At 38.4% G+C, this 25,941-nt stretch overlaps 1 protein-coding gene across 4 annotated transcripts in view; it reads right to left on the reverse strand.

Moving 5' to 3' along the window:
* CFAP20DC (CFAP20 domain containing) overlaps positions 1–25,941 on the reverse strand; it is a 255,270-nt gene that overhangs the window by 62,980 nt on the left and 166,349 nt on the right. For 2 of the 4 annotated variants that reach the window (XM_037040809.1, XM_037040808.1), the window contains exons 10-13: positions 25,148–25,264; positions 23,893–24,012; positions 21,197–21,519; positions 12,306–12,683 (exon numbers count right to left, since the gene is read on the reverse strand). In XM_037040809.1, coding sequence (XP_036896704.1) covers positions 12,306–12,683; positions 21,197–21,519; positions 23,893–24,012; positions 25,148–25,264 — 938 coding nt within the window. The remainder of the gene's footprint in view (positions 1–12,305; positions 12,684–21,196; positions 21,520–23,892; positions 24,013–25,147; positions 25,265–25,941) is intronic. The other 2 variants (XM_037040810.1, XM_037040811.1) reach the window with 2 other exon arrangements.

Below are 25,941 nucleotides of genomic sequence, written 5' to 3' on the forward strand. Positions count from 1 at the left end.
AAGATATCCTTAAGAGTTACCAAATGTAAACTATGCAAATGCCCATGAACAGTAGAATGGATAAATAGTGTAACAGTCACACAGTAAAACTCTAAAAGCAATGAAATAAGTGATGTATTGAATCTCACAAATACAATGCTCAGTGAGGGGAATCTAATATGAGAGTGCACATTGGTAAAACTAGTCTTGGGGGCCAGGGGACAGTGACAGGAAGGAGTGCAACTGGGCTTCTGGGGTGTTGGCACTTTTTCTTGATCCGGGTGATGGTCACACAGCTTGTTTGGTTTGTGAAACTTCATCAAAGTGTATGTGTATGATACGCATACTTCTCCATGACCAGTGAGAGCATGAAAGTCTAAGACTCAGAAAAACCCAGTAGATCCTGGGAAGTGAGTAATCATTGGCACTTACTTTGGGCTGTCTCAGTGGGGAAAAAAGCATTTTGTAAATGTAGCAGGGGAGTGGGTATCACTGGTATTTGTTATTAAGAGTTTTGAAGCTGTAATTAGAAAGTCTTGGAAGTTTTTTGAGCCCCAAAATGACAGCAAGAAAAGTGTAAGTCCATTTTCCAAAGCTAATTTTAAACTCTAATTGGCATTTGATTTGAAGATTAATCTCCTCTCCATTGCTATTTGCAGACAGTGTTTAATTTCTACCCTGACATTTTAATAATAGCTGATGGTAAATTAGTGTCTCAGGGAATCTCTTCAACAACTAGCACTCCTTGAAGACTTGTTTCAAATTCCTGAGCTAGGCACCCACACAAGAGTTGGTCCTGATTCATTGGGGTGCAGGCCCACTGACAATAAGAAGAGAAGACAGAGGCCACAAAGTGAGCTGTAAGGGACACATACTTGAGGACATAACTCCTTCAAAACATATGGTAGCTTTCAGCATGTGTTTCACCCTGCAAAAATATAGATCAAAACTTAAAGACCAAGTCACAGTACAACTTGAAAAACTTCGCTTAACTTAAGGGATGCAATGTACACAGCATAAATCAGGAGTCAGGCTGCTAGAAAGAACCAGCTGGTCCAAATCTAGGTAATGTTTTATGTTAATAGCATTCATGAGCTCTAGGCTTAACCAGCTCCAGTGCCACCAGTGAAATGTCTCTGACAAACACTTTGTTTCTTCAATAAACACTCGACTAGGAGGATGTTTAGAACATCGGAGAGCTGACAGTGAAATGTTCAGAGTGTGTTGGCTAAACAGCCAATGCATTTTCACTGATTCATACTTCTGATAGTCTCTTAATTTTTGTCAAGTCTTTCTGTCTACAATTTCTGAAACTTTTGAGAATGTGAAATTGTTCCTCAATAGAATAACTGGCTTATTTTTTGTATACCTACCTGCTTAGAAATGGAGATATCAAAATATTCTAATGTCTTTTACAACTCCCTATCATTGCCCAAATTTTGGACCATAATTCCATTTTAAATAATTTTAATATGCCTCTACTCTAGATCACTTTTGCCTTGGTCAACAACTAAAGTAGACACTAATACAAAGAAAGTGAAAGGAACAAACCATTTGGTAGCATGAAGAGGAGTTGGGACTGAAAAATGTTCAAGAAGAAGATAGAGGGCTAGGAGGAAGTTCCACTTGAGAAATTTCTGTGTCTAATGTGAATACTTTTACTGGTAGTACAAATGTTATTTAATTACAAAATTCTATAGCTCCAGTAATATACCCAGCAGTATACTGACAGGCAAAACTGAGATAATGACCTTGTTTTTTTCAGAGAAAAGGAAAGAGTGTAGTTTCGAGAAAATATCAAATACCACTCTTTTCCAAAGGTTATTAATTGGTAGGAGTATCCATTTCAATAAACAAAACTTTCTTACCATAGTTAATATTACGGTTTATGAAATGCTTCTAGTCCTGTCCAGGTGCACCTCCCTCTGCCAACCCTGAAGCTCCCATCTACAGCTGAGCTCTGGGAACGTGGGGGGCACAGAGAGGCTGGTTTCTGGGAAATGACTGGAGAGACACCATGTCCTGCTCCTGAACATTTTTCTCTCTTCAACGTATCCCTGAGAAAATGCCACGTGTTACCTGGCAGAAGCGGCCTGTCAGTTCGCTCTGATGTTAGTACTTCCTTCAACTATAACAGAGGAGAAGGGGCACACAGAGCCAGCACTTACCGAACACTGCCTAGAACTAGTTTCTGGGATTTTATTAAATTGAAAAAGGTTTCATTTGCTTCAGCATGCTAAGTATACTGGTTACATTTCTAATTATTGAGGCTCAGAGAGGCTACGAAATGTAACCAAAGTCACTTAAGTAAGGAGACAACCAGGACTCAAATCTAGGTCTGTCTGATTTGAGCTGGTGCTCTGAACGTGGGAGTCCACTGCTCTTGACTTCTTGGTTTTGAAAAATGAAAATGTAGATATACTTGACACACAGCTCTGTTTGGGGAAGGCCCTGAGGGTGGCAAAGGGGAAGGCTGTATCCCAGATGGCCCAGGGCAGATGAGACCAGTGGGGACCTGGGGTTTAAGGAGGGGCAGTCACCCCGAAGTGAACCTGTGCCATCAGGGCAGAGCAATAAGCACATGTATAATACACAGGGCAACCTGACCCCAAAGCAGGTGTTTTGCAACAATGCAGTATTGTTGTAGCTAGAGCAAGTCAGGGGTCAAAAAGGCATTTAGGAATTCTTTAAACAATGGAGTATTGTTGGAAAGACAGCTGCAAAGGCATGCCCCAGTGGCGAATTCAAAGAAAGACAGATGGCTTCCCTTTGAACAAAAAGCGTTAAATAGCATAGAAAATGGTGAACTTTGTCTAATGGAACAGTGGTTTTAAAATTCTAAAATAATTTACAAGTTCACTTTTCTCTAAAACTGCACAGAGCAGTGAACTTTCCCTACTTTTAAAAAAATATGATGATAAATACGCCCCACTCCAATACTGAGCTCAAGTTTGTCAGGAAGGCAATGAAACTCATCCTTTTTCATTATCCAAACTAAATGGCTCAACAATTAAAGGATAAAATTTTCTCACATTATCCCATGGCCTAAAATATCTTTAAAGTTGTTTTCCTATAATTCAGTTTTGATTTTCAAAAAATGGAAATGGGAAAATTAAACTCAGAAGTTATATGTGAATCATTTTACAATTTTTTCCTATAAAAAGTTATATATTTTTTCCTGAAGACAATATCTCAATTTATAATTAGTAGTTTATTTTTCTTCCTTTATAAAAATAACCATTCTTCAATAAGCTCACACTCTGTTTTTTGAGCCGCAGAGCCTGTTATATACATCTCTTTCACTTGTTGGTTTGTTTAAAGATGCACATAATGACATTTGTAGGTTTAAAATGATTCATTCAAAATTGTTTGAGTGCAATTATACATGTGGAAAATTTTAATTACCCGCTATCTACATGGTTGCAGTATTACCCTTAGAGTATTATCTACAGAGTTGATATCTAAAGAGTATTATCTACATGGTTGCAGAGGGCTGTACTCCTTTCTTAATTAAAAATATCTGAACTTTATTAAAATATGAACAAAACATTGCAAGGAAGCAGTTCACCAAGCAGTCGGCAAATCAATCTCGGTAAGCATTTCTTAAAAATAACTAGTACCCTTCCGCTCCATATCAGGGGATTGGGAAGACAGTGGTCCTGCACCTCTCCTTTTTTTGGTAAGAATCTTTAATTTTCCTTTGTCATCAAATTGCTTCATGTTTACACTTGTGAGAGCTCAAATTTCCACTTATAATTCCTGCCTGCAGTATCTTTATGGCTAAGTAGATGGCTCAGGTCTGTCCACTGAAACCCAGACAGTGACATTGTAACAGGGCACAGCCAGGAGGGGGGCCCCACAAAAGAATTTGGAATCGGGTCCAGAGCTCAGGGTGTCCAGGAAATATTAGGATGTCCTCCCCCCCTCAGGGGGGAGGGACAAATGGAGCTGGGCCATTGAGAGCTGTTTTGCACAGCAACAGTTTCACAGCTAACCTCTGGAATGGTCATTTAACATATCTATAACCTTTAACTGGTTTCATAGATATGTTAAATAGCTGTGGCCATGCTCCTGGGGCAGGTCCCCCGAGTTACAGCGCCTGCGTGAGAGTTTGAAGTTGATTGGCTCCACGCCATGGGGCCATACCTGCCCAGACTAATGATGGCAGCCCAGTAACCTTGTAATAATACAGAAATACTGGCAGGTGTAACTGATTGTGGGAGGAGTCGGAAATGGGGCTGCAAAGGAAGATGGGTGCGGGGATTTAAACCCAGAAGCAGCAGCCCTTAGGCAGAGAGAGCCATGCAGTTTTGGGGCAGAGTGAGGACCCCCTCTTGGCCAGGTGAGGGGGAGAGCCACACTGTTTTGGAAAGATGTAGACCCCTGTAGCCATTAGGAGAGAGAGACATGTGGTTTCAACAGAGTTAAGACCTCCTCTTGCCCAGGTGAAAAGGGAAAACCACGCAGCTTTGCCAGAATGGAGATCCCTGTGGCCAGGTGAAGAACTCCACCACTTTTGGTGGAGTGTGGACCCCTGCAGCTTTGGTAGAAGAGGCCCACGTGGCTTTGGGGTGCTCCTTTTGGCTGAGTGGCCTGGAAAGCAGGAGAGACTTTGACTGGAACTTGGTACAAAGAACTCTTGCCAGTGGAAGGTGCCGCATGACTTTGGATTAATTGGAGATCCTGCCTAGACAGGCGACATAGCCCACAGTGCCAGCGACCTGAAACATGGACGTGTGCTCTTTTCCTGATTTACGGTACCTGGAGTTGGGACAGTGGGAGAAAGGAGTGCTGTGTGTGTGTGTGTGTGTGTAGGTGTATACACTTAAAGACTTAATATTTTAATGAAGGCATTAGGCCTAAATAGCATTAAATAAACATTTTGTTTCCTTTTCACAAATCTCTGGCATTGAGAGATGTCTTTCCAATTGGCGGTGGACAGATGAGCCCAATAGATATCAGTATGCCGTCCTTGGGAGGGGCCCCTGTTGTTCTGCAGCAGTTTTTGGCATCCCTCAGTGGGCCAAGTATTGCCCCCGCCCCGGACCTCTTGTTCGGTAACAACATGACCACCCATTCACTTGGTTGCTGAAGTTCCCAGCCTAATGTCCTCCTTGCTTCGTCCTGTTTCCTCTTCCCTAATCCTGCCTCTCAAATCCGCCAGCACTGGCCACTTCTCTTCACCTGCACTCTCACCACCGGTGATGCCTCCATTGCTTTCCTTGCTGCTGTTCTGCCCTGTTCCATCCTTCTTGACACAGCTGGGAAACTTTTTGAATATAAATGTAATTGCTTGCTTAAAACCTTTCAACCACTTGGAATACAGGCTACCCTGCTCACCATGGCCTTGACCTTTTGTGATCTGGGCTCTGTTTATCTCTCTGACCTCATCCTCCTCTACTTTCCACACCCTTTTGTCCCAGCTACTTTATTCTTCAAAAATGCCCTTGTCAGGAACTTCCTTTTTACCCCCTTTTTTAAAAATTTAAATTTATTTATTTTAATTGTTGTTCAAGTACAGTTTTCTGTCTTTTACTCCCATCCCAGCCCACTCCCCCAGTGCTCCGCACCTCCCTCCCATTTAACTACTGTTCCTGATGTCTAAAGCACTATTGCCAGGCTTTTTGCATAGCTGGCTTCTTTTTAAAATTTGCATCTCAACTCAAATATTACCTACTCAGTTAGATAATACCTAAAGTACCACCATTCTGCCCCACCCTACCACCCTATTACATCACTCTGTTTTTTTCTTCTCACACCTTTATCATAGTTTACAATCATTTTATGTACTTGGTGTTACTGTCTGCATCTCCCAACAGATACAGACCTTTGAGGAGAGGGGCTTTATCTGTTTTGGTCAGTGTAGGATTTCTTAGAATTAATACCAAAAGCACAAACAACCAATGAAAAGAATAGATAAACTGACTTCATCAAAATTAAAAACTTTTTACTTCAAAGGATACCACCAAGAAATGAAAAGACAGCTCAGTGAAGACTTTCAGCCAAGATGGAGGTGCAGGTAGATAAACTCTGCCTCCTCGCACAACCAAAAGAAGGACAACAACAAATTTAAAAACAAAAAACAACCAGAACTGCCAGAAAATCGAACTGTAAGGAAGTCTGACAAAGAGTTAAAGAAGAAATATTCATCCAGACCAGTAGGTGGGGCAGAAATGGGCAGCTGGGGTGGACAGGATTTGGGGCAAGGTGGCAGCTGGAGAACTGGGGCAGGCAAGGCAGCCATGATGGACTGGGTGAGGCAGTCGCTGGCGCCGTGAGCCTTCCCACAGTTGCATGAAGAAAAACCTGTAGGAACAACTGGGAAGCAAGACAAACCACACAACCCAGGGTTCCAGTGTGGGGAAATAAAGCCTCAAAATCTCTGACTGAGAAAACCTGTGGGGGTTGAGGTGGTAGGAGAAACTCCCAGCCTCACAACAGAGTTCACTGGAGAGACCCACAGGGTCCTACAATGTACACAAGCCCACCCACCTGGGAATCAGCACCAGAAGGGCCCAATTTAGTTGTGGGTAGCAGCAGAAGTGACTGAAAGCTGGTAGAGAGCTGGGCAACTGGCATTGTTCCCTCTTGGACCTGTCCACCCACAGAGCACCACAATGCAGTGATGTGCTTTGCTCTGCCTCCGTGAATACTTAAGGCTCCACCCTTTACTACATAACAGGTGCATTGAGATTAAAAAACAAAAAAACCAATAAACCCCCCCACCAACAACAATGGCCCAAGTGAAAGAACAGATCAAAGCTCCAGAAAAAATACAACTGAGTGACAAAGAGATAGCCAACCTATCAGATGCATAGTTCAAAACACTGGTAATTAGGATACTCAGAATTGGTTAAGTATGGTTGCAAAATAGAAGAAAAAGTAAAGGCTATGCATAGTGAAATAAAGGAAAATGTACAGGGAGTCAAAAGTAATGGGAAGGTAACCGGGACTCAAATGAATGGTTTGGAGCCAAAGGAAGAAATAAACATTCAATCAGAACAGAATGAAAAAACAAGAATTCACAAAAATAAGGAGCGGCTTAGGAACCTCCAGGACAACTTTGAATGTTCCAACATCTGAATCATAGAAGTGTCAGAAGGAGAAAAGGAAGAGATAAAAATTGAGAACATATTTGAAAAAATAATGAAGGAGAATTTCCCTAGTCTGGCAAAGGAAAAGACTTCAGGAAATCCAGGTAGCTCTGAGAGTCCCAAATAAGTTGGACGCAAGGAAGCACACACCAAGGCACATCATAATTATACTCCTCAAGATTAAAGGGAAGGAGAGAATCTAAAAAGCAGCAAGGAAAAAAGAGACAGTTATCTACACAGGAGTTCCCATAGACTATCAGCTGCTTTCTCAAAAGAAACCTTGCAGGCAAGAAGGGGCTGGAAAGAAGTATTCCAAGTCATGAAAGGCAAGAACCTACATCCAAGATTACTCTATCCAGCAAAGCTATCACTTGAAATGGAAAGGCAGATAAAATGCTTCCCAGATAAGGTCAAGTTAAAGGAATTCATCATCACTAAGCCCTTATATAAAATGTTAAAGGGACTTATTTTGGAAAAAGAAGATGATCAAAAATATGAACAGTAAAATGACAACAAACTCAAACTATCAACTGAACCTAAAAAAACAAAACAAAACAAACTAAGCAAACAATAGAATAGAAACAGAATAAAAGAAAAAGAGATCACATGGAGGTTACTGTGGGGACAACTTCTCTCTTGAGTCCCCCTGAGTGCCATGGATGAAAGTGAGTAATGGTCGAGTCATGATGTAATCTGCTTGGGGAGGGGAAGTGGGCTGTGGCCAGTTTCTCAAGGGAGACAAAGGCCAGCAGTAGCCAGTTTCTCTGAGGAGAAAAAGGCTCTTAGCGCCTTTCTCCATAGCCTTTTATAGGGTTGTAATACTCAGGAATGCAGGGCAGCGAGGACCAAACAGTAGATAACGTTTCAAAGAAATCTGAGGGCTGCAGAGTCTGAGTCAGTGTCTGTCAGGAAGAGAGTTGCAGAAACTTTGGGAGACATACTCATTGCCTCTCGGACCCTTATCATATGAATGAAAGCACTCTTAGCAGAGCAGATTTCACAGGTTTATCAGCAAGCCTTTGAGATGCCATATTTTCCCCCAGGACAAGCTCTAGCAAGGCAGGAGCTGCACCTTTCCCCAACAGGTATTCAGGCTTAAGGGGATTGGAGCCAGGAACACTTCTCCCAGAGGACATGAGGACTCAGGCTTTGTCAAAGCGGGGGTGGGGGTGGGGTGGGGCAAGAGTCTATTGTTCTTTGTTGCAGCCCCCCCCCCCTCCTTCTAGGAAGGCCTCCCAAGTGATCCAGTCTGGCTTAGGTTGGCCCCTGCTGTGAGGAGTCTTATCCATCATTGACTTCTGACCAGGCTTTGGGGGCAGGGAGAGGAACTGAGGCAGCATTTGCTACCAGAGACAAACTTTGTCTCCTGGGGCTCGCATTCCAGAGGTTGTCCCTCGCCCTTAGCCACAAGGGGTACAGATACAATTCCTAAATCCAGGCAGAGCGATCTACAACAGGTTATCAGTGGGGAAGGGGAGGTAGGGAATGGGGGAAATGGTAAAGGGACCAAGTAGCATAAATGGTAGGTAGAAAACAAACAGGGGGAGGGCAAGAATAGTATAGGAAATGGAGAAGCCAAAGAACTTACATGTAGGACTCAGGGACACGAACTAAGGTTGGGAATGTGGGTGGGAGGGGTGTGCAGGGAGAAAGGGAATTAAGGGGGAACAAGGGATGACTACTATAATAGCATAATCAATAAAACATATTTAAAAAAATGAAAAGAAAGCTTACAGGATGAAAGAAAAGATTTGTATGTGACATAAATGACAAGAACCATGTATCCAAACTTTTATAACTGAACAATAAAAAGACAAATAATCCAATTTAAAAATAGGCAAAGTATTTGAATAAGCATTTCTCCAAAGGACATATATATATATATATACATATAAATGGCTCATGGGCACATGAACAGTGGCTCAAAAGATGCTCAGCACCTTCAGCCATCGGGGAGATGCAAACCACAACCACAACGAGACACCACACCATAGGATGCCTTAAATAAAAAAGAGACAATAGGTATTGCCTAGGATATGGAGAAATGGGGACCCCTGGCCCCACTGCTGGTGGGAATATAAAATGGCAAGGCCATTTTGAAAAACAGTTTGGCAGTTTCTCAAAAGTTAAATGTCAACTTCCACACAAACTGCAACCCGCCCCCCCGCCCCCGGGTCTGCACTAAGAGCACTAACACATATGTCCACACAGACGCTCGCACGTGAATGTCCATGGCAGCCTCGTTCACAACGGCTCTAAAGTGGAAACAACCAATGCCTATCAACTGATAAATGAATGGGCAAATATGGCATCTTCATATAATAAATTACTATTCAGGCATAAAAAGGAATATGCTGCTATAATATGGATAAACCATGAAAACATTATGCTAAATGAAAAAATCAGACACAAAGGTCACATATTGTATGATTCTATTTATATGAAATGTTGAAAACAGGCAAATTCACAGACACAAAAAATAGACTGGTGTTTTCCAGGAGTTTAGGGGGAGAGGAGGAATGGGGCGTGACTGTTAACTGGTATGAAGTTTCTTTTGGGGTGATGAAAATGATTTAAAATTAGAAAGTGGTGATGACTGTACAACTTTGTGACTATAATAAAACAAGGCTCAATTCTATGTTGTGTGGATTAAATTCTTAGTAGTTATTAAAGAGTTACCCCTGTAGGTTTCTGGGATCTGGAAAAAAATCCCTTTGTGGAGTTAGTATGCACACAACTCTTTTCAGAGTAAACTTGTTTCCACAGATTCGCACCTGCAAACATCTAGTGGGGAGAACATTGATTATTGGAACCCTTCTCATATGACCATGAATTTCCTTTTTAAACCGTGTCTCTGGAAGAACCCTCCATTTTCATTGTAAATTCACCTTGAGATGGGGCAGGTTCTCTATGCCTTCAATAATTTTTTATCCTATTAAACTTAGATGACCATTTTCATAAATTGTAGCGATCATGTGGGTTGTTACAGTCAAATTTTATTAGTCTGAGGGTTGATCCTGATGTCAAACCTCTTTGCACGAATGTGAAGCAAAGCTTTTGTGCCTCTATCCCCTCATCAAGGACAAGCGCCCTTCTCTCTCATCTTTCTGCGGTCGTCACTCTGTCAGTCTCCTGAGCCATAAAATGGACTAGTAGCAGCTCAGAGGGCGGCTGTGCAGAACAGGCCCGCGTCAGGCCTGCGCTGTGAAGTCTGAGTGTGCAGCCATGAGAAGTGTCTCCTGAGATAATGGAAACATTTTCTGGAAACTGTCTTGTCCTAAAAGCTTCTTAAATGAAGAGAATGGGTGAGGGAAAAGTCCCCTGCTCTCTCTCCTTTGTTCCTTTCACTATTTCCAGGTATTACACAGAGCACTATCCTTTTGGGAAGTGGACTTAGCTGAGTGGCCAGGTACTTTAAGACCATTTGTGCCTGAAACTCATAAGATGATTTTGATGTTCTGGTTTTATTTCTACAGGGAGATAAAAAAAGAAAATAAACAATCTTTGGATATAGAGGATGACAAATTCTACCTAATGGAAGGTGGTGGCAAAGAAATTAGGGGGACAATGGAGTGGAATGCTTCTCCCTGACTGACTTTGGTTCTGTTTTTGGCAGCCTGGCATTGAAGACTAAATCTATACATCTATAAGTTTAGTTTATTAGTTGTATTCCAATTATTATTAAAAATGACAGGTAGAACAAGAACATTTGTTTTAGAAATATTTTTGAAAACAATATTTAAAATATATTATTTACCATTTTTATCTTCAATCACAATAAGACAAATCTGTTTTCATTAGGTGAAGCCATCTACTATTTTCTTACATGCATACACACAAGTATGAGAAACCAAAAGACGAAAACACATTTGTTTTATCTTTGGATGTCTCTTAAAGAGAGACCTTTCCTTTTGTGACTTAGCACATGCTTGTACAGAAAGGTATGAGAGACACAGCAGTAGTTCTACATGCAGAAAATCTAGGTTCAAGTTTTGACTCCCAAACTAACTGTTGTCCTTGAACAAACTGCATAACTGTTTGGAGCCCAGTTTCCTCCTCTGAACGACGGGGTCGCTGACAGTCTCTGCCTCTCAGAGTTATTGTGAGAATTAACTGAAATACTTCATGGAAGAAGGCTTGGCACAAGGACTTGCACGTGGTAAATGTTTAATTAATATTAGCTATTTCTACTTTGTTGCTGATGAGGTAGATATTTATCACCTGTGCTAGGTAACAATTAATCCACTCTAAATAACTGAATCAAAGCCTTATATTGTAACACATATAGAATACTTAGGACATGATAAATAAGGACAATCTTTAATATTTAAAAAATGGAATATCAGTATTATTTGTCCTGCATANTCTCAGAGTTATTGTGAGAATTAACTGAAATACTTCATGGAAGAAGGCTTGGCACAAGGACTTGCATGTGGTAAATGTTTAATAAATATTAGCTATTTCTACTTTGTTGCTGATGAGGTAGATATTTATCACCTGTGCTAGGTAACAATTAATCCACTCTAAATAACTGAATCAAAGCCTTACATTGTAACACATATAGAATACTTAGGACATGATAAATAAGGACAATCTTTAATATTTAAAAAATGGAATATCAGTATTATTTGTCCTGCATAGCCTCCGGTTTTTAAGTGCAGCTGTGGGGGAATTGAAGGAAGAAAAGTACTAACACAGGAAGAAAAAAATCAATCTGATGGACGTGAATGCAGCCACCAAAGTAGCCTAGGGATTTACTCAACAGCTCTGCTTTACTGTTAACCTTCACTCACATCGTTTATTACCTGGGAACTGCTGCAAAGAGACCACAAGTGAATAGAATAATGATGTTTTTATGGCTCTTAATGTAGATTGTTATTGAAAATCTGTCAATTTTACTGGCAAGTCTTTGGCTCAAAAATAAGATCTTCATTTTTAATTTGCAAACAGTGATAACTAAAATAATGAGAAGTAACTGGGAAATAAAAAATAACTATTATGATAATTATCTTTCTCATTAAAAACATGAGGCAATCTATTATCGTTGGGATGTGCAATACTCTTAAACAGCTGCTGTTACTGAGCTAAAACGCTTCTGAATAGAAAATACATTACTGATCACCCAAATGATGAAAAATAGGTACTGCTGAAAATGTGTGCTGAGTGGAACTGAACGGAACACAGCAGGATGTACTGTACTCTGCGCATGCAAACCGGCGTAAAACCACTTACCGATACTTCAGGAATGGGTTTCAACTTCTCTGAGACTTCCTTTAGGGGGCTTTTGTTTACTGAAGCTGGCACTTGATGGGCCGATGATGGGTCCTTTGTTTTGATAATGGGGTCTGGAGTTTTCTGAGAGGGGTCACTCCTTCTTCCAGGGGGAGAAAGCCATGCTCTAGGCACCAAACTTGTTTGAAAGTTGTTTATATCTATCTGCTTCGCCAAGGAATTCTGGCTTTCTGACACTCCTGCTTCTTTGTAGGCACTTTTTAGATATCCTGCACTCGTCCGCCTTGCAGCCTCCTCCAGCATGGTCTCTAATGTTAACTGAGTTAACCCTGAAGGACTAGTTGTTGGACCAGGAGAACCCTGGACGCTGTGGTTACCCTACAAAGGGGAACAAAGTGAAAATCGTTTTGAGACAAAATGTGCGGTAAGTTACTGAGTACAGTTCTTAATAAGTTCATATATTCTATGAATAAACCATAATTTATACATTTATTTTATTCAGTACTAAAAATTTTGAGTTCCTAGATAATAAAAAGCTAAAGGAGTTTATCACCACCAAACCAGTATTACATGAAATGTCAAAGGGTCTTCTTTAAGAAGAAGAAAAAAAAGCCCATATGAATAGAATGTCAATAACTGTATATCTATCAATAATTACTACTTTAAATGTAAATGGATTAAATGTGTCAATCAAAGGACACAGAGTAGGTGCCTATAAGAAACTCACTTAAGACCAAAAGATACATACAGACTGGAAGGAAAGGGATGGAGAAAGATATTTCATGAAAATGAAAACAGAAAAAAGTAGCTGGGGTAGCAATACTTGTATTAGACAATTATACTTTCAAACAAAGGCTATAACAAGACACAAAAAAGGACCCAAGAATTCCACCACTAGGTATTTATCTGAATAAACCCCAAACACTCAATTAAAAAGGCCCAGTGCAACCATATGTTCATGGCAGCATTATTTATAATAGCCAAGATACGGCTAAGTATGCCCGAGGCACCACAGATGCCGGGAATATAATGGTAGGCCAGAATTTAAACCTGGCCATCCAAGGACTTTTTCACGAAGGCAGCACGGGGTTTGTAGGGTGATATGAGGCAAAGGGAAGCCACAATGGCACAAAATAGAAGGCATGGGGGATGAGTTTGTGTGAATATTGTTTGTGGGATGTCTAGAGTGTTTTATGGAGACAGTAGAAAGGGAAGCCAATTCGGGAACGATCAAACTGTGATAACTGGAAACACTGAGGTGGCTGTGTTGAGGTAGTGATGGTGATGGTGGGGAGGCCAGCTGACTCGAACGGAGAGTTGTGTAGGAGGCAGAATATGTTGTATTTCGTGACTCTGGGAAGCTCTCACATGGAGTCTGAGGTCCCTAATCCTGTTGCATTATAATTTTCCCTTCCTGCTAGAAGCAGGTGGGATTTAGCAGACAACAGGGCTCTCAAGAAAGGTCCACTCAGGTCTTAGAACCTCCCCTAGAAGACAGCTTGCCCATGTGTAGTAAAGAGTGAAAACTGCAGAGTGTCCAAGGATCTTTTATGAATACTTCTTCTTGGGACTCATTCTGGACCTCCATTTTCTTTGTCTACGCGGGTTTTATCTTCTGATACATATATATTTTTATAAATGATAGAGAAACTAATTTTCCAGAGTCCCGGATAGGGTAAAGAGAAGATGCTGAGTGGGTGTCAATCCACATAAGAAGGGCAAGAATAGTTTTGCATTTCCAACAGTACTGCAGGCACTGGACGACCCTCTCTGCTGTCACCTACGGGTGAGCTGTCCTTCACTATCACCCTGCCAACTCTGAGGAAATGCATATGGGCGAAGAACGCTGCCTTCACGCAAAAACGGGAGCGTGCCAGAGACCTAAACGATGCCTATTGCCCCAAATTACCAGAGAATGGAGGGTGACTCCTGCAATTTTTGTTTTATAAAGATAAAAAATACAAGTTTAGTCTTGTTTGGAGAAGGTAAATGGAGAGTATCAGCATCTTCCAAGTTTTAGTTCTGAGAAGGTATGGGTGGAACTCAGATAGATTTGGTTTTAAATTTAGTCTGGCTACTAGACAGTGTTCTGTCTTCTCCAAACTTTTTTAAAAATTCAAGTTTAATTTTCTATAATTGTTATACACAACTGCCAGGGGGATTTCTGTGACCAAAAGTTCCCCAACATATTAATTTCCATCACGTTTTCATAATAAAAACATACACTGTGGGTTTAAAACATATTAGACCTAAAAATAGGTGGATAAGTGAAAATGGTATAATTATGACTTTTTGGGCCCAAATCTCTGTACAAATCTGGAATTCCATCTTCTATATGATAAAGGCAAAAATTAAGGGCTTTTCCAATAAACATTAATTAAAAAAATCTTTATTAAATTCCTGCTACATGTAAGGGATGTTCTAAGCACTGTGTAAGATACACAGTAAGAAGAACCGGAACACTGCCCTCAAGAGAAATAGAATCTAACAGGGAGAGAGATACCTACAAGGGTAACGATTCCATAAGGTGGAAGCTAGTAAATGTAATTTTAAAAGTTTCAGGTGTACTATTATGAGAAATTTGAGGAATGCATGGAAAACCAGATGTTTGTTACATCATTTAAGAAACACTTTAGGAAGTCTGTTTTTTCTACCTGTGGTGGGGTCAGAGTAGAGTTATTCATGAGTATGCATATGGACATTCGTCTCACACATTTCCTAATGCGAAGGGCCAAGAAGTGGAGATGGACCAGGAAATGGACAGATGTAGCTCTGTTCCCTGGTGAGCATTATCTCGGTTGTATTGTGTTTCTGTAATGATATGCTTCCATACTAAATGGAAAAGTCGAGTAACTAGAGAGTGCGGACAGGGTACAAAAGGCCAGCTTACTCTGGCTGCCCTACAACCACTAAATCGGTTTATCCCAGATTCTGACAGGAGAACTAGGATAAATGAGAAAGGCAAGATGATATATGAGACTAATATCTTGATTTAACTTGGGTCAGCCTCCCCTTTAGAGAGGAAATAAATAGAGAATAAAAATAGTGTAGTGTTTTCTGGGAGTGGTGTACGGGCTCAACCCTATTCCTTTTCTGTAGTAATGCCTTTGCCTTAGTAAAATAGGTGTGTTTATTGATCTCACCTATGTAACACATTTGGGCTCAATATGTTTCATAGATTAATTTTCTCTGTATAACATACATTTGTTATATGCATAAGAAGTTAGCTTACTATGATCTGATTGAAAAACAACCACTTTTCCCCCTTTGGTTTATGATTTAGCTACTGAAAACCTGTACAGCAATTGCGTGTAATTTGTCAGAATAGTAAAGAAATTGTCAAGCCATTTTCACACTCCAATCATCTGTTCATCTGTTTTTCAGAACAAACACAAAAAGATTTTGATTTAACTTAATCTATTTTTTAAAAGTCCCAAATCTCTTGAACTGTTTGTCTTCTGGGATCAGAAGCATTTGTTTGCTAAATATTCAATCACACCCCAGTGCCAGGAACATCAATAGAGTTTGCCTGATTAACTGTAGCACAGCATATGTACGCTGAGGATGGGAATGATTTCCCCAAGGAGCCAGCACCTCCTCTGTTGAACTGCGTTTCTTACAAGGACATGCAGATGGGCATTTGGACAAGTTGTGGATACACAAAGTGGATTGCTCTTGCTGAGCTTCAATATTAAAAGATAATTTTAATGACTCTCCAGGGTCATCTACTTGGAGCAGATGGGATCTTGGCTTTTTGTATTACAACTTTAATGTTGAGTGAGTCAGGATAGAACCCTGTTTCAGCCTTTGTAAAAGTGGATGATTGTATTTATTTATATTTCAATTGATGTTTTAATTCAGTCCGCCGTGAATAATGTCTTACATAACATTCTTAAAAGTTCTGTAACAAAACACATCTGCAACATTCCAGACACACTTTGACGGCAGCATTGACTTTGTAATTTAGACTGAGTCAGCAGGGGTTTTTCTTTTGTCACTGTTTCCACGACTAAATGTGTGAACTGACAGCGCCTGTGAGTTGGACTAGCAGACAATGGAGATGATACAGGTGCGTATTTCCAATGACCACCAAGGAGCACAGTTATTTACATAAATACAGCTAAAGATATTAATCATAATAGAATGAAAAAATCATTTCTTTAGTGACTGCAAGGCTGGCCATTCAAGTATATGTTAAATCTCCTTACTAGAAATCATCCCCAAGAAGTGTATCTACTTTAACCTCTTGATTTTATAGGAAACTATAAAAATAACACAGTTTTCTCTGGAGAGTAGTGTCTTTTAATGCATTTTACTTGTTTATAAAGAAATAAAATGAAAGAAAGATGTGGCTTTCTAACAAGTAACTAACCTACAGCCTGCTTGATATTAAAAGAGGCCAGGTGAATTATTCTTGTGAACATCGTTAACCTGTAGCCAGTGATGCTTCATACAAAAGTCACAGGAGAAATTACAGGGACTGTATGGGATGGGCAAACATCAGCATGTGAATATTTGAGAAAGATGATGATAATTCTTTGATTGTTCAATACAAAAACATATTTTTCTCTAAGTTAGATTTCATGCTCTTTTACTAATAACACTTTAAAGATTTTTTGTGAAAACTATCCATACCATATATTTATCTGCAAGGTGTCTTGTTTTTATTATTATTTTTAACAGCTTATCTTATCTTTATTTTAGAGGTTTATTTATTTTTAGAGTGGGGGGAGGGTGGAAGAAATGGAGAGAAACATGGATGGAGATAGAAACATCGATCAGTTGGTTCAGCTACGTGTTTTAACCAGGGACTGAACCTGCATGTGCCCTGACTGGGAATTGAACCAGCTACCTTTCCCTTGGTGGAGCAATGGCCAAACAACTGAGCCACACTAGTCAGGGCAAGATGATTATTTTTTGGCAAAAGCTGCAGAATGCTATTCTTGGCAGATAAGAGTTTTATAACCTTTATCTGCTTGCAACAATGAAGAGCCAAGTCATAAGCAAGGGGCTTGAGACTTTTTCAAAGAACAGAGCTTCAAAAGATAACAATGAAGACTGAAGACGTGTAGATGTGAAAGGCTCAAAAGAACTGCTCACACAGGATAATATTACATCTGCCTGGTAGGTTTAGATAGTATGTTATGTTGTAATTCATAATACACAGGAATAAAAAGGTCAGGCAATATATTAAAAACAGAGTCCTCCTATATTTTTTCTAACAAATAAGTTGACATTTAAAAGTTTTTAAAGGATACACAGAAATACAAGCAGCTTCATGTGGGCCAGATAGATATCCTTTCTACTGTGCATGTAGCTATGTGTGAGGAAGTAATTCAAAACCATCAGTTAAGTGTGTAGGGGTGAATGGTTTATAGTATAACCCAGAAATATATGCTATCAGGGAAAAATACAACAAAATAGCTTAACTACTGCATGCTATAAAAATACCTTGAAAGCAACAGTACCAGTAATGCTGAGAGGAAGGACTAAAATGGTGCTTTTAATTTTGCCCTTTAGGCCTCCAAAAAGTCAGATGGAGAGAAGATCTGAAAGCTTCCTAGCTACTTTGAACACTATAAGTAGTCAGTACACAAAATTCATGTCCAAATATGGGTAATTTTTGACTCAAATGTTCCAATTTGGACTGTTATACGAGACAAATTAACTGTCCTTGAAAATATCTGCTTTAGTGACACACAGCCAGAGTTTGGGGGAAAAGTGACTGTATTTCTAAATAAATTAAATTAGGGGAGCAATAAAGCTAACTATTAGGAGAGTAATAAGCTAATTAATACAAAGCTAACTATTTCAAGCTGCAAACCAGATGTACATATTTGGAAGCCACACTGAGAATAATGGCACAAGGTACAGAGACAGTGATATAACACGCTTCTTCTCCTTCAGATGCTGTAACGGTGTGAACGGCACTCTGTTTTAATAGCTGTCCTGAGATGATTCATCTCCCATGGTAGTCTTGATTTTATCACTGTCCACAAAATACATTTCCATACTTTGCTTTTCAAATAGATGTACAGCTTCAAAATTAATTGAGTATCAGTAATATTAGTATACATGACTGCCTAAGGAATAAAACATACAGTACAGCAAAGACTAAGATGAGAATGTATACAAAAATTTTATACTTTTGAGGTTCTCACATTAATGAGGATCTGAGGTGTGAATTAATTATTTTAGCAACTTAAATTACAAAGACAATGTATCACTTTAAGCTTATTTTAATTAATCTTTACTATCAAATGTGCTTTTCCTCTATCATAACAACATGATTTAAATTTGCCTAATTTATATGCTACTGAATACATCTAACTCCCCTTAAAAATACTTAATTACAGCAAATTAAGTCTTTTAACTACAAATTATAAACTTCAAGCATAAAAAGTCATGTAATTATTACTCATTCATCCATTACTATGTATAACATAACATTATGTTTTTTTAAGTATAATTTTGTTACCATAAGGTTACAACATTCTAAAATAATGCAAGTGGTAGTAAGGTTGCCTAAATCAACAAGACTGATTTTTGCCCAAAGACTATATATAAATTATTTTAAATTTGTAATTCAATTTCCCAATGACTTATAAAATTAATAAATGAGAGAAGTAGTCTTACAGGAAAAGAATTTACCAACAAAACAAAACAAAACAAAAACTCCAAACAAACCAATATGATAAAGAAGAGATCATTGCAAATTCTAGAACTTGTTTAAATACAGCCTGGCATTTTTGTTGGTCATATTTTTGTATTTTAGCTTTTATCTTGTTATTGCCTCTAACAGAAAACCCCCAAACTTGCAGAGTATGGCCAGGCTTCTGTCCCTCTGTGGCTGCCAGGGCAAGTGTCAGCAATGAGATGGTCCCATTACGGACTCTAGCTCCACGCTCCTGGGCATGCTCACGGCCATGGCAAAGGTGTGACTAAATAGCTATGCCAGTCAGAGTTGGGGTAATGCATGATCAGTTTATTTTCAATTTAATGTAGCCGGTAATAAGTACATGTGTGCATAATAAGCATTGAAGGATGCCAGAAGTAGAGTAGCTAGTAGCAAAAGACAGTCATAGAAGTAAGAACAAATTTAAATATTCAGAACTAATATTCTTCATTTTCCCGTGCAGCTCTATTGCTTCTTCTCAATGCTTATCCTCCCATGGTGTTATTTAAAGGGCAGCTTCCCCATAACACGTCCCTCAAAGTTTTCCAGAGAACTACCCTTTCCCACCTGCCATGAAATTCCCATCACAGTGATTCTTTTGGGTTAGGAAAGACAGATGGTGCTGTGCACAAGACAATGCGTCTAACACACTAATGAAATGGTACGCATTAATTTATCACATTAGCCAATTAATAGTGCAGAAGAACTGACTGCTGGAGTGGGGGCAATACTAAATGTTGAAGACAAGTGACCATTTTACAGTTTTATAGCCTTAAGTTATTCAAAGTGAGAAGAGGTGTCCACAGCAACATTTAAAATGCTGTTATCAAATGTACTATTTTATGCATAAAGGAGTTTGTAGTATGTTCATGTTTGGTATAACTAATAGTTTTCTCACATGCAGAAGCAAAGGTATTATAAGAGAAAGGATCTCCCCATGCACTTTGCTACAGAAACTCATTAAAAGTTGCAAAAAACCATAATTACTGCTTGAATAATCTCACCATATTCTCAAGTGCTGCTATGGATTTCACCTACATCTCACTGTCCAAAGGGGGATTCTTTTTTTAAAAATTATATTTATTTATCTTTTAGAAGGGAAGGGAAGGAGAGAGGGAGAGAAATACCGATGTATGGTTGCTTTTCATGTGTCCCCTGCTGGGAACTGGCCCCTGCTGGGAATTGGCCTGCAACCCACGCATGTGCCCTGACTGGGAATTGAACTACGATCTTTTGGTTCACAGGCCCATGCTCTCAATCCACTGAGCTACACCAGCCAGGGTTTCCAAAGGGGGATTCTTGATCAGTTATAATTTTTAAAACAAAGTTTAGTAAGCATATACAAGTTGTTCTAATTATTTCTATAATTTTTGCATAGAAAGGATTTGTATAATTTTACTAAACCATAACTTGACTGTAATCTGCTTTTTAAACACAGTTTCGGAGAAAATATTCATGTCTAACATTTAAGAATAAAGCTAAAAAATTCACAGATAAAATTTTCCTCACAAAAAATTTATTTTGTATGAGGAAGAAAGGGTTATCATCATGTTTACTTACTAAATAAATGTTAAGACCTATATTCAGTTTGGTTTTTAATAAGTTTTTAAACAAACTTTTAATAAATTTACTAATTTATAAGATACATTTGTATTCTAAATAATTGCAAACAAAAAACCTCCTGCAAAGCAGGTCCCAGAAGTAATCCATGATTCATTATCTCAACCTTAATTGGCACAACTCTTGAAATTCTGGGACCATATGGAAAATAATGAGTCCTAATAGGTCTAAGGTGAAAAGATGTCAGGGAATAAGGAAGCCAGAAAACCATCAATTCAGAATGCTTAGCAACTGCAACACCATTTCCCCAGAGATCAGGAACAATGTGTTCTCAATGTTTTACTGGTTTTGCTATCATAAAACTAAACTGCATATTATTTCTCATTCTGTGAGACAATGATTAAAATGAAAAGACAGAAAACAAAACAAAAACTGGTTTCTATAATTAAAAATGAAATTGGCTGACTGTTAATAAAAAGGCAGCAATTTAGAGTTACCATAACAACCTGAGGCAAATGTTGAATGACATTGCAATCTGCTGCATTTTTATAAATAGCAGTTGATTTCCCCTCTTTTATTTCAACTAGTTTTACTGTTTCTGGAAGGTAATGGAACCACTGTGCTTTAAAACTATTTCACTCATCAAACAGTGTACCTCTTCACTGCTGTCAGTGCCATAAAAGTCATCCTCCGATTGGGTCACACTGGTGTCCTCTTTTAGATCCAAAATAAATGGGCACCCCTCTGGGGACATATTCTGGGTCCTTCCACGAGGCGCTGATCGTGGTCTTGATGAAAAAGTGAAAATGTCCTTTGGAACAATCAGGGGTTTCTCTGCCTGTTGGTCACATTCACTTTCCGTACTGGCTTCCAGCCACAGCTGTGAAGTGTGGCAGGAGTCGTCATCCAGAAGTAGAGACTGTCTGCTGGGTGCCAAATGGGAAATGTGATCATCGTTTTCGGGAAATATCCATTCATCTGACATTTGGAAAAGATGACAAAAATTAGTAGCATTTCATAAGTGTTATTATAGACAGGTAGTGAGGTTAAAATTTCTTGTTGTTGAAACAAAGATTTATTAAATAATATAAAAGTCAAGGTAGAAATTTATCCACCATGTTGTAATCTGCTAACATTTAACCCACAGATCAGTGTCCAAAGCGATGGGCGACTCACGTGTACTTCCTCGCCATCTGAGTTGAAACAATGGCCAAGCGATTTATGTCTGAAATAATTATCACCCGCCTTGCAGCAAGTTCTTTATAGCACAGCTTCATTAACTTGACATTCCAGAGGGGGGAAAATCTTCCAACTTAAAAAGGGCTGACTTACTAATATCTTTTTTTAACTGCAGGAGGACGGAGTACTTAACAAATTTTTTTAAACAAAGTATCTGGGCATTGTCTAGATTATAAACCATGGAGGGGAGGAAACCATGAAGAGGTTGACAGCTTTTTCTCTCCATTCTGCTGATTGAAATGGGAAAATTCACAGACTAATCTGAGACTTTTCAAGTAATAATAGTAAATCTATAGAAATATTTTTTAATGTGATTGGTGAATTCTGCTGGTGAAAAAGACCTTTCTGTTTAAATTTAAGAGAGAATGTTTTGATATGAATTTTGTTTTGCACGGCATTATTTGTTTTCTTTAAAAATACCACACACTACCACTGAGTTACAGTTTTATCAAAACTTTTAAAAATTATAGTCTTGTACTCAACATTGAAATAGATTTTGTAAGTATTATCTAGGCAAACTAGAAATGACAAATCTTTATAATGAATATCATTAAAAGCATGCTTACTTTTTTTCAGAATGGCATCAAAAAAAGAGTTGAGCATTTTTTCTAACTTGGTCTATTTTTCTTGAAACTTAATTTTGCTGCACCGTGTCGGTAGTGAAAATCTTACTAGAATCTGTGTTCTGCAGAACTACAACGTGGACATGGTTATGTTATCCCTGACTCTTGAATCCTATTATATTTTTAACATTACAAGAAAAGTAGCTCAGAGATATTTAAGATTTGCTGACTTGAAACTTTAAAGCCTGTACTACAAAAGCACAAGCAACAAACAAGACCTTTAATAAAAATAACATTGACAGCACAGATAAAATTATATTCATCACAATTGTATTCATCTGTTTCTTGATATAAGACTATCACTATATAACAGAATTTGCCTATAAAAAAAGGACAATAAATGTACACTTCTTAGAAAAAATCTATTAGGGATAAGGCTTGCATATATTCAGGGACGGAGTCCAAGTAAATGGCCAAAGGCAGGCTGAGTCTACTCCATCTGACCTACATGGGGACGTGGAGGGGCCTGAGGAGCTGTGGGCGGGTGAAACGAATAGAGGCACTGGGCTGTCCTTTTCTGGACAGCAAACCCCTTTGCAGGGTGCTAAGCACACAGAAGCTACTTTGTAAACAAAGTAGGTGCTTTAATAAAGGTTGAAAAAGATTACAAAAACCAAAGTGTTGCACTATGTTAATGGATATGTAAAAATAGTGGAGGAAAAGATAATAGAATCTTCATTATGCAATTAAACAACTTGTATGACCTATTGCCAAACATATTATTAACTGTCAAAAAGTCAAAGTAAAGGAGTGTTTTTACACCAAACAAACTCTAATTATCTCACTACCACACACTTTTTTGGAATTTGTAGTTTTACCTCCAATATTTCCATATCAATTGTAATGAATAATTTGGTGTGTTTTCTTAGGGAAATATGTAAATTACTGTGTAATCACAATATTGCAGCAAACAAGATAAATGCAAGAATGATCACCTAAACATCTAATTAGTTTTTCTACACAGTCAGATTTATGCTGGAGACACTAATTGCGCTTAACATTTTAATGAAGGTTTCAATATTGCATAAATAAGACTGACAAACTACCAACAATTATAATTTATTTTCCTTTTTCCCTTGCTCAAAAAGAATTTGAAAAAACCCCACAACAATTTGCCTTTGTAAAAGTACTACACACCTGCTGGGCAAGATACATTGATAGGCTCAAAGCTCTACAATCCAACCATCTTTGCGAGAAAGAGGGCTGAAGAATGCATCAACAGGTAATCTTAGAGGGTGACAATATCATGGAAAAACTTCAGAAACTTTCATTCTGGAGAGCACAACCAGTGCATTAAAACTTGAAAATAATAATGCTCTTTCCTCCACTGAAGTTTGACATAAAATTGAGGCTAAAAGGAGATTTCCAAAAAATGATAGATTTTAGCAAATGACTGCATCATACAATTTCAAAATGATAGGGATTAAAATATTGAACACATTTATAGCTTATTAATTATGGACAATTACAGCATAGTAAAGATGCAAACCTGCTTCCTGGGAGGACTGGGGTGCCGCAGTGCCAACGTTCAATGTGTCTGCATTTTGTTGGGACGCGGTGGTGAGGGCCGCCGCTCTAGCTTCACTCCTGTTATTTCCTGAAGAGCTGCCTTTATTAGAAGAAATATTTTCCACCGTTACTTTTTTAGTGTTTACAAAAATTAATTTTTGAAGGTTGGTATTAATTGGGTAAACTTTTCAGTATGATTATTGTAAAGCATGTTTAGAGGTGACACTGTAGATTATGAGTTTTTCGGTAGAATGTTTGAAGATGAACTCAGCTGCATTTTTGTGGAGGTTCATCATATAATTCCTGGATATCTGCATGGGGACATTTGTTTTACAATATGTAATAAGAGGAATTCTAAAACCCATATATTTTTAAAGGGTCTTATCAAATTACAATTCTTACTGAATTCCAGTCTTAAAGCAAGCTCTTTCCTTTTCAGCACCTTAAAAAAATAGGCAAGAATGATCACCTAAACCTCTGCATCATTACTGCTGAATTAATTTTTCTGTCTTACATTTTATAAAAATAACATTGAATTTAGCAAGCTGAATTGTAACCTACCCAAGAACCCTACATTTTTTCTATTTATTTATTTATTTAGAACCCTACATTTTTGAGAAATTATGCTAAGAGATATGTACATGATACATTCTGGCCTTGATGGAGAACAGATTAATGTGTACATATCTACACATACATGCCTCAAATCCATTTCTAAAGGAATAACTGTATCGGCACCTACATTTGTCTAAGGTTTTCATGATCTCAAAGAGTCAAAGTTTTAACCTACAATATATCGAATGACAAGGAGTTTAAAGAGGAGACAGCAAATACAAAAACAATCTGTAAAGGGCTCAATGTAAAAAGAAGAGACATAAATGAAACATGAAAAATTACAGGTTAAGTTAAATTTTAGTAAAGTCTACAGGCAGAAACTTCCTCTATCAAATATGGGCTACTTTAAAGAAACAGTGATTTAAACTTATTCAGCCTTTGAGAATAGAAGTAGAAAGTTCTTTGTTTCTGTGGTTCTGTCTATTTAATCCAGAAAATCTCTGTTAGGACCGTAGAGCAACTCTTTTGCAGAAAATTTGATTTTCATAATCCCTGTAGAACAGACATTTATATTTTAAATGACTCAGTTCATAATCCTTTGAAATTTACAAGCTGCAGAGAGAGATTTCATTGCTCTGAATAATAAACAGATATGAGATAGTATTGAATTAGTGCCATACCGCTGGGTGTCTCTGTCCTTTCTCTGCTGGTGCTTTTCAGCCTTAATCTTCTCCTGTTATTATTCTTATCTGCTGATGGTTCTTGAGGAGGATGTGGGTGAATAATATGCAGATTGGCTGGTACATTTTCGGATGAAAGAACAAAAAGCCAGAACAGAAGGTACTATATGGTTTGAAGTGACTCAGTAAATATAATTATAGCTATAATGAGAATGTTGATGTATCATTTTGACATTATGTAAAGCTGTATCAAAAACTTATTTCTTCACAGGAAATAGATGTTTATTCCCATCCTAATGTTAGGATTTTATCAGGCTTTCAAAATTACTAATACATTTTATACATGAAATATAACTTATAGAGAGCTACAAGTAATTTCATTAATGTTAATCATACAACATGCTATGTTAAAATATAAAAAATGAAACTGACAAGCCAATACTGAAAAATTATTGGTTCCTTTAAAAAAGGAAGCGTAGTTAAGTACGATGCAGTAAGAACTTAAAGGGTGGGCCCTGGCTGATGTAGCTCAGTGGATTGAGCGTGGGCCTGCGAACCACATGATTGTGGTTCGATTCCCAGTCAGCATGTGCCTGGGTTGCAGGCCAGTTCCCAGCAGGGGACTCACGAGAGGCAACCATACATTGATATTTCTCTCCTTCTCTCCTTCCCTTCTGCTCTAAAGATAAATAGATAAATAAATGAAATCTTAAAAAAAAACCACTTAGAGGGTGGTTTCCAAAAGAACCCTGGAAGACTAGGAAACCTGAAGAATTCTTAAGTGTAATTTAATT

The sequence above is a fragment of the Sturnira hondurensis genome, unplaced genomic scaffold (assembly GCF_014824575.4).
Source record: "Sturnira hondurensis isolate 20B ecotype Veracruz unplaced genomic scaffold, ASM1482457v3 Scaffold0002840, whole genome shotgun sequence".
Taxonomy (NCBI): domain Eukaryota; kingdom Metazoa; phylum Chordata; class Mammalia; order Chiroptera; family Phyllostomidae; genus Sturnira; species Sturnira hondurensis.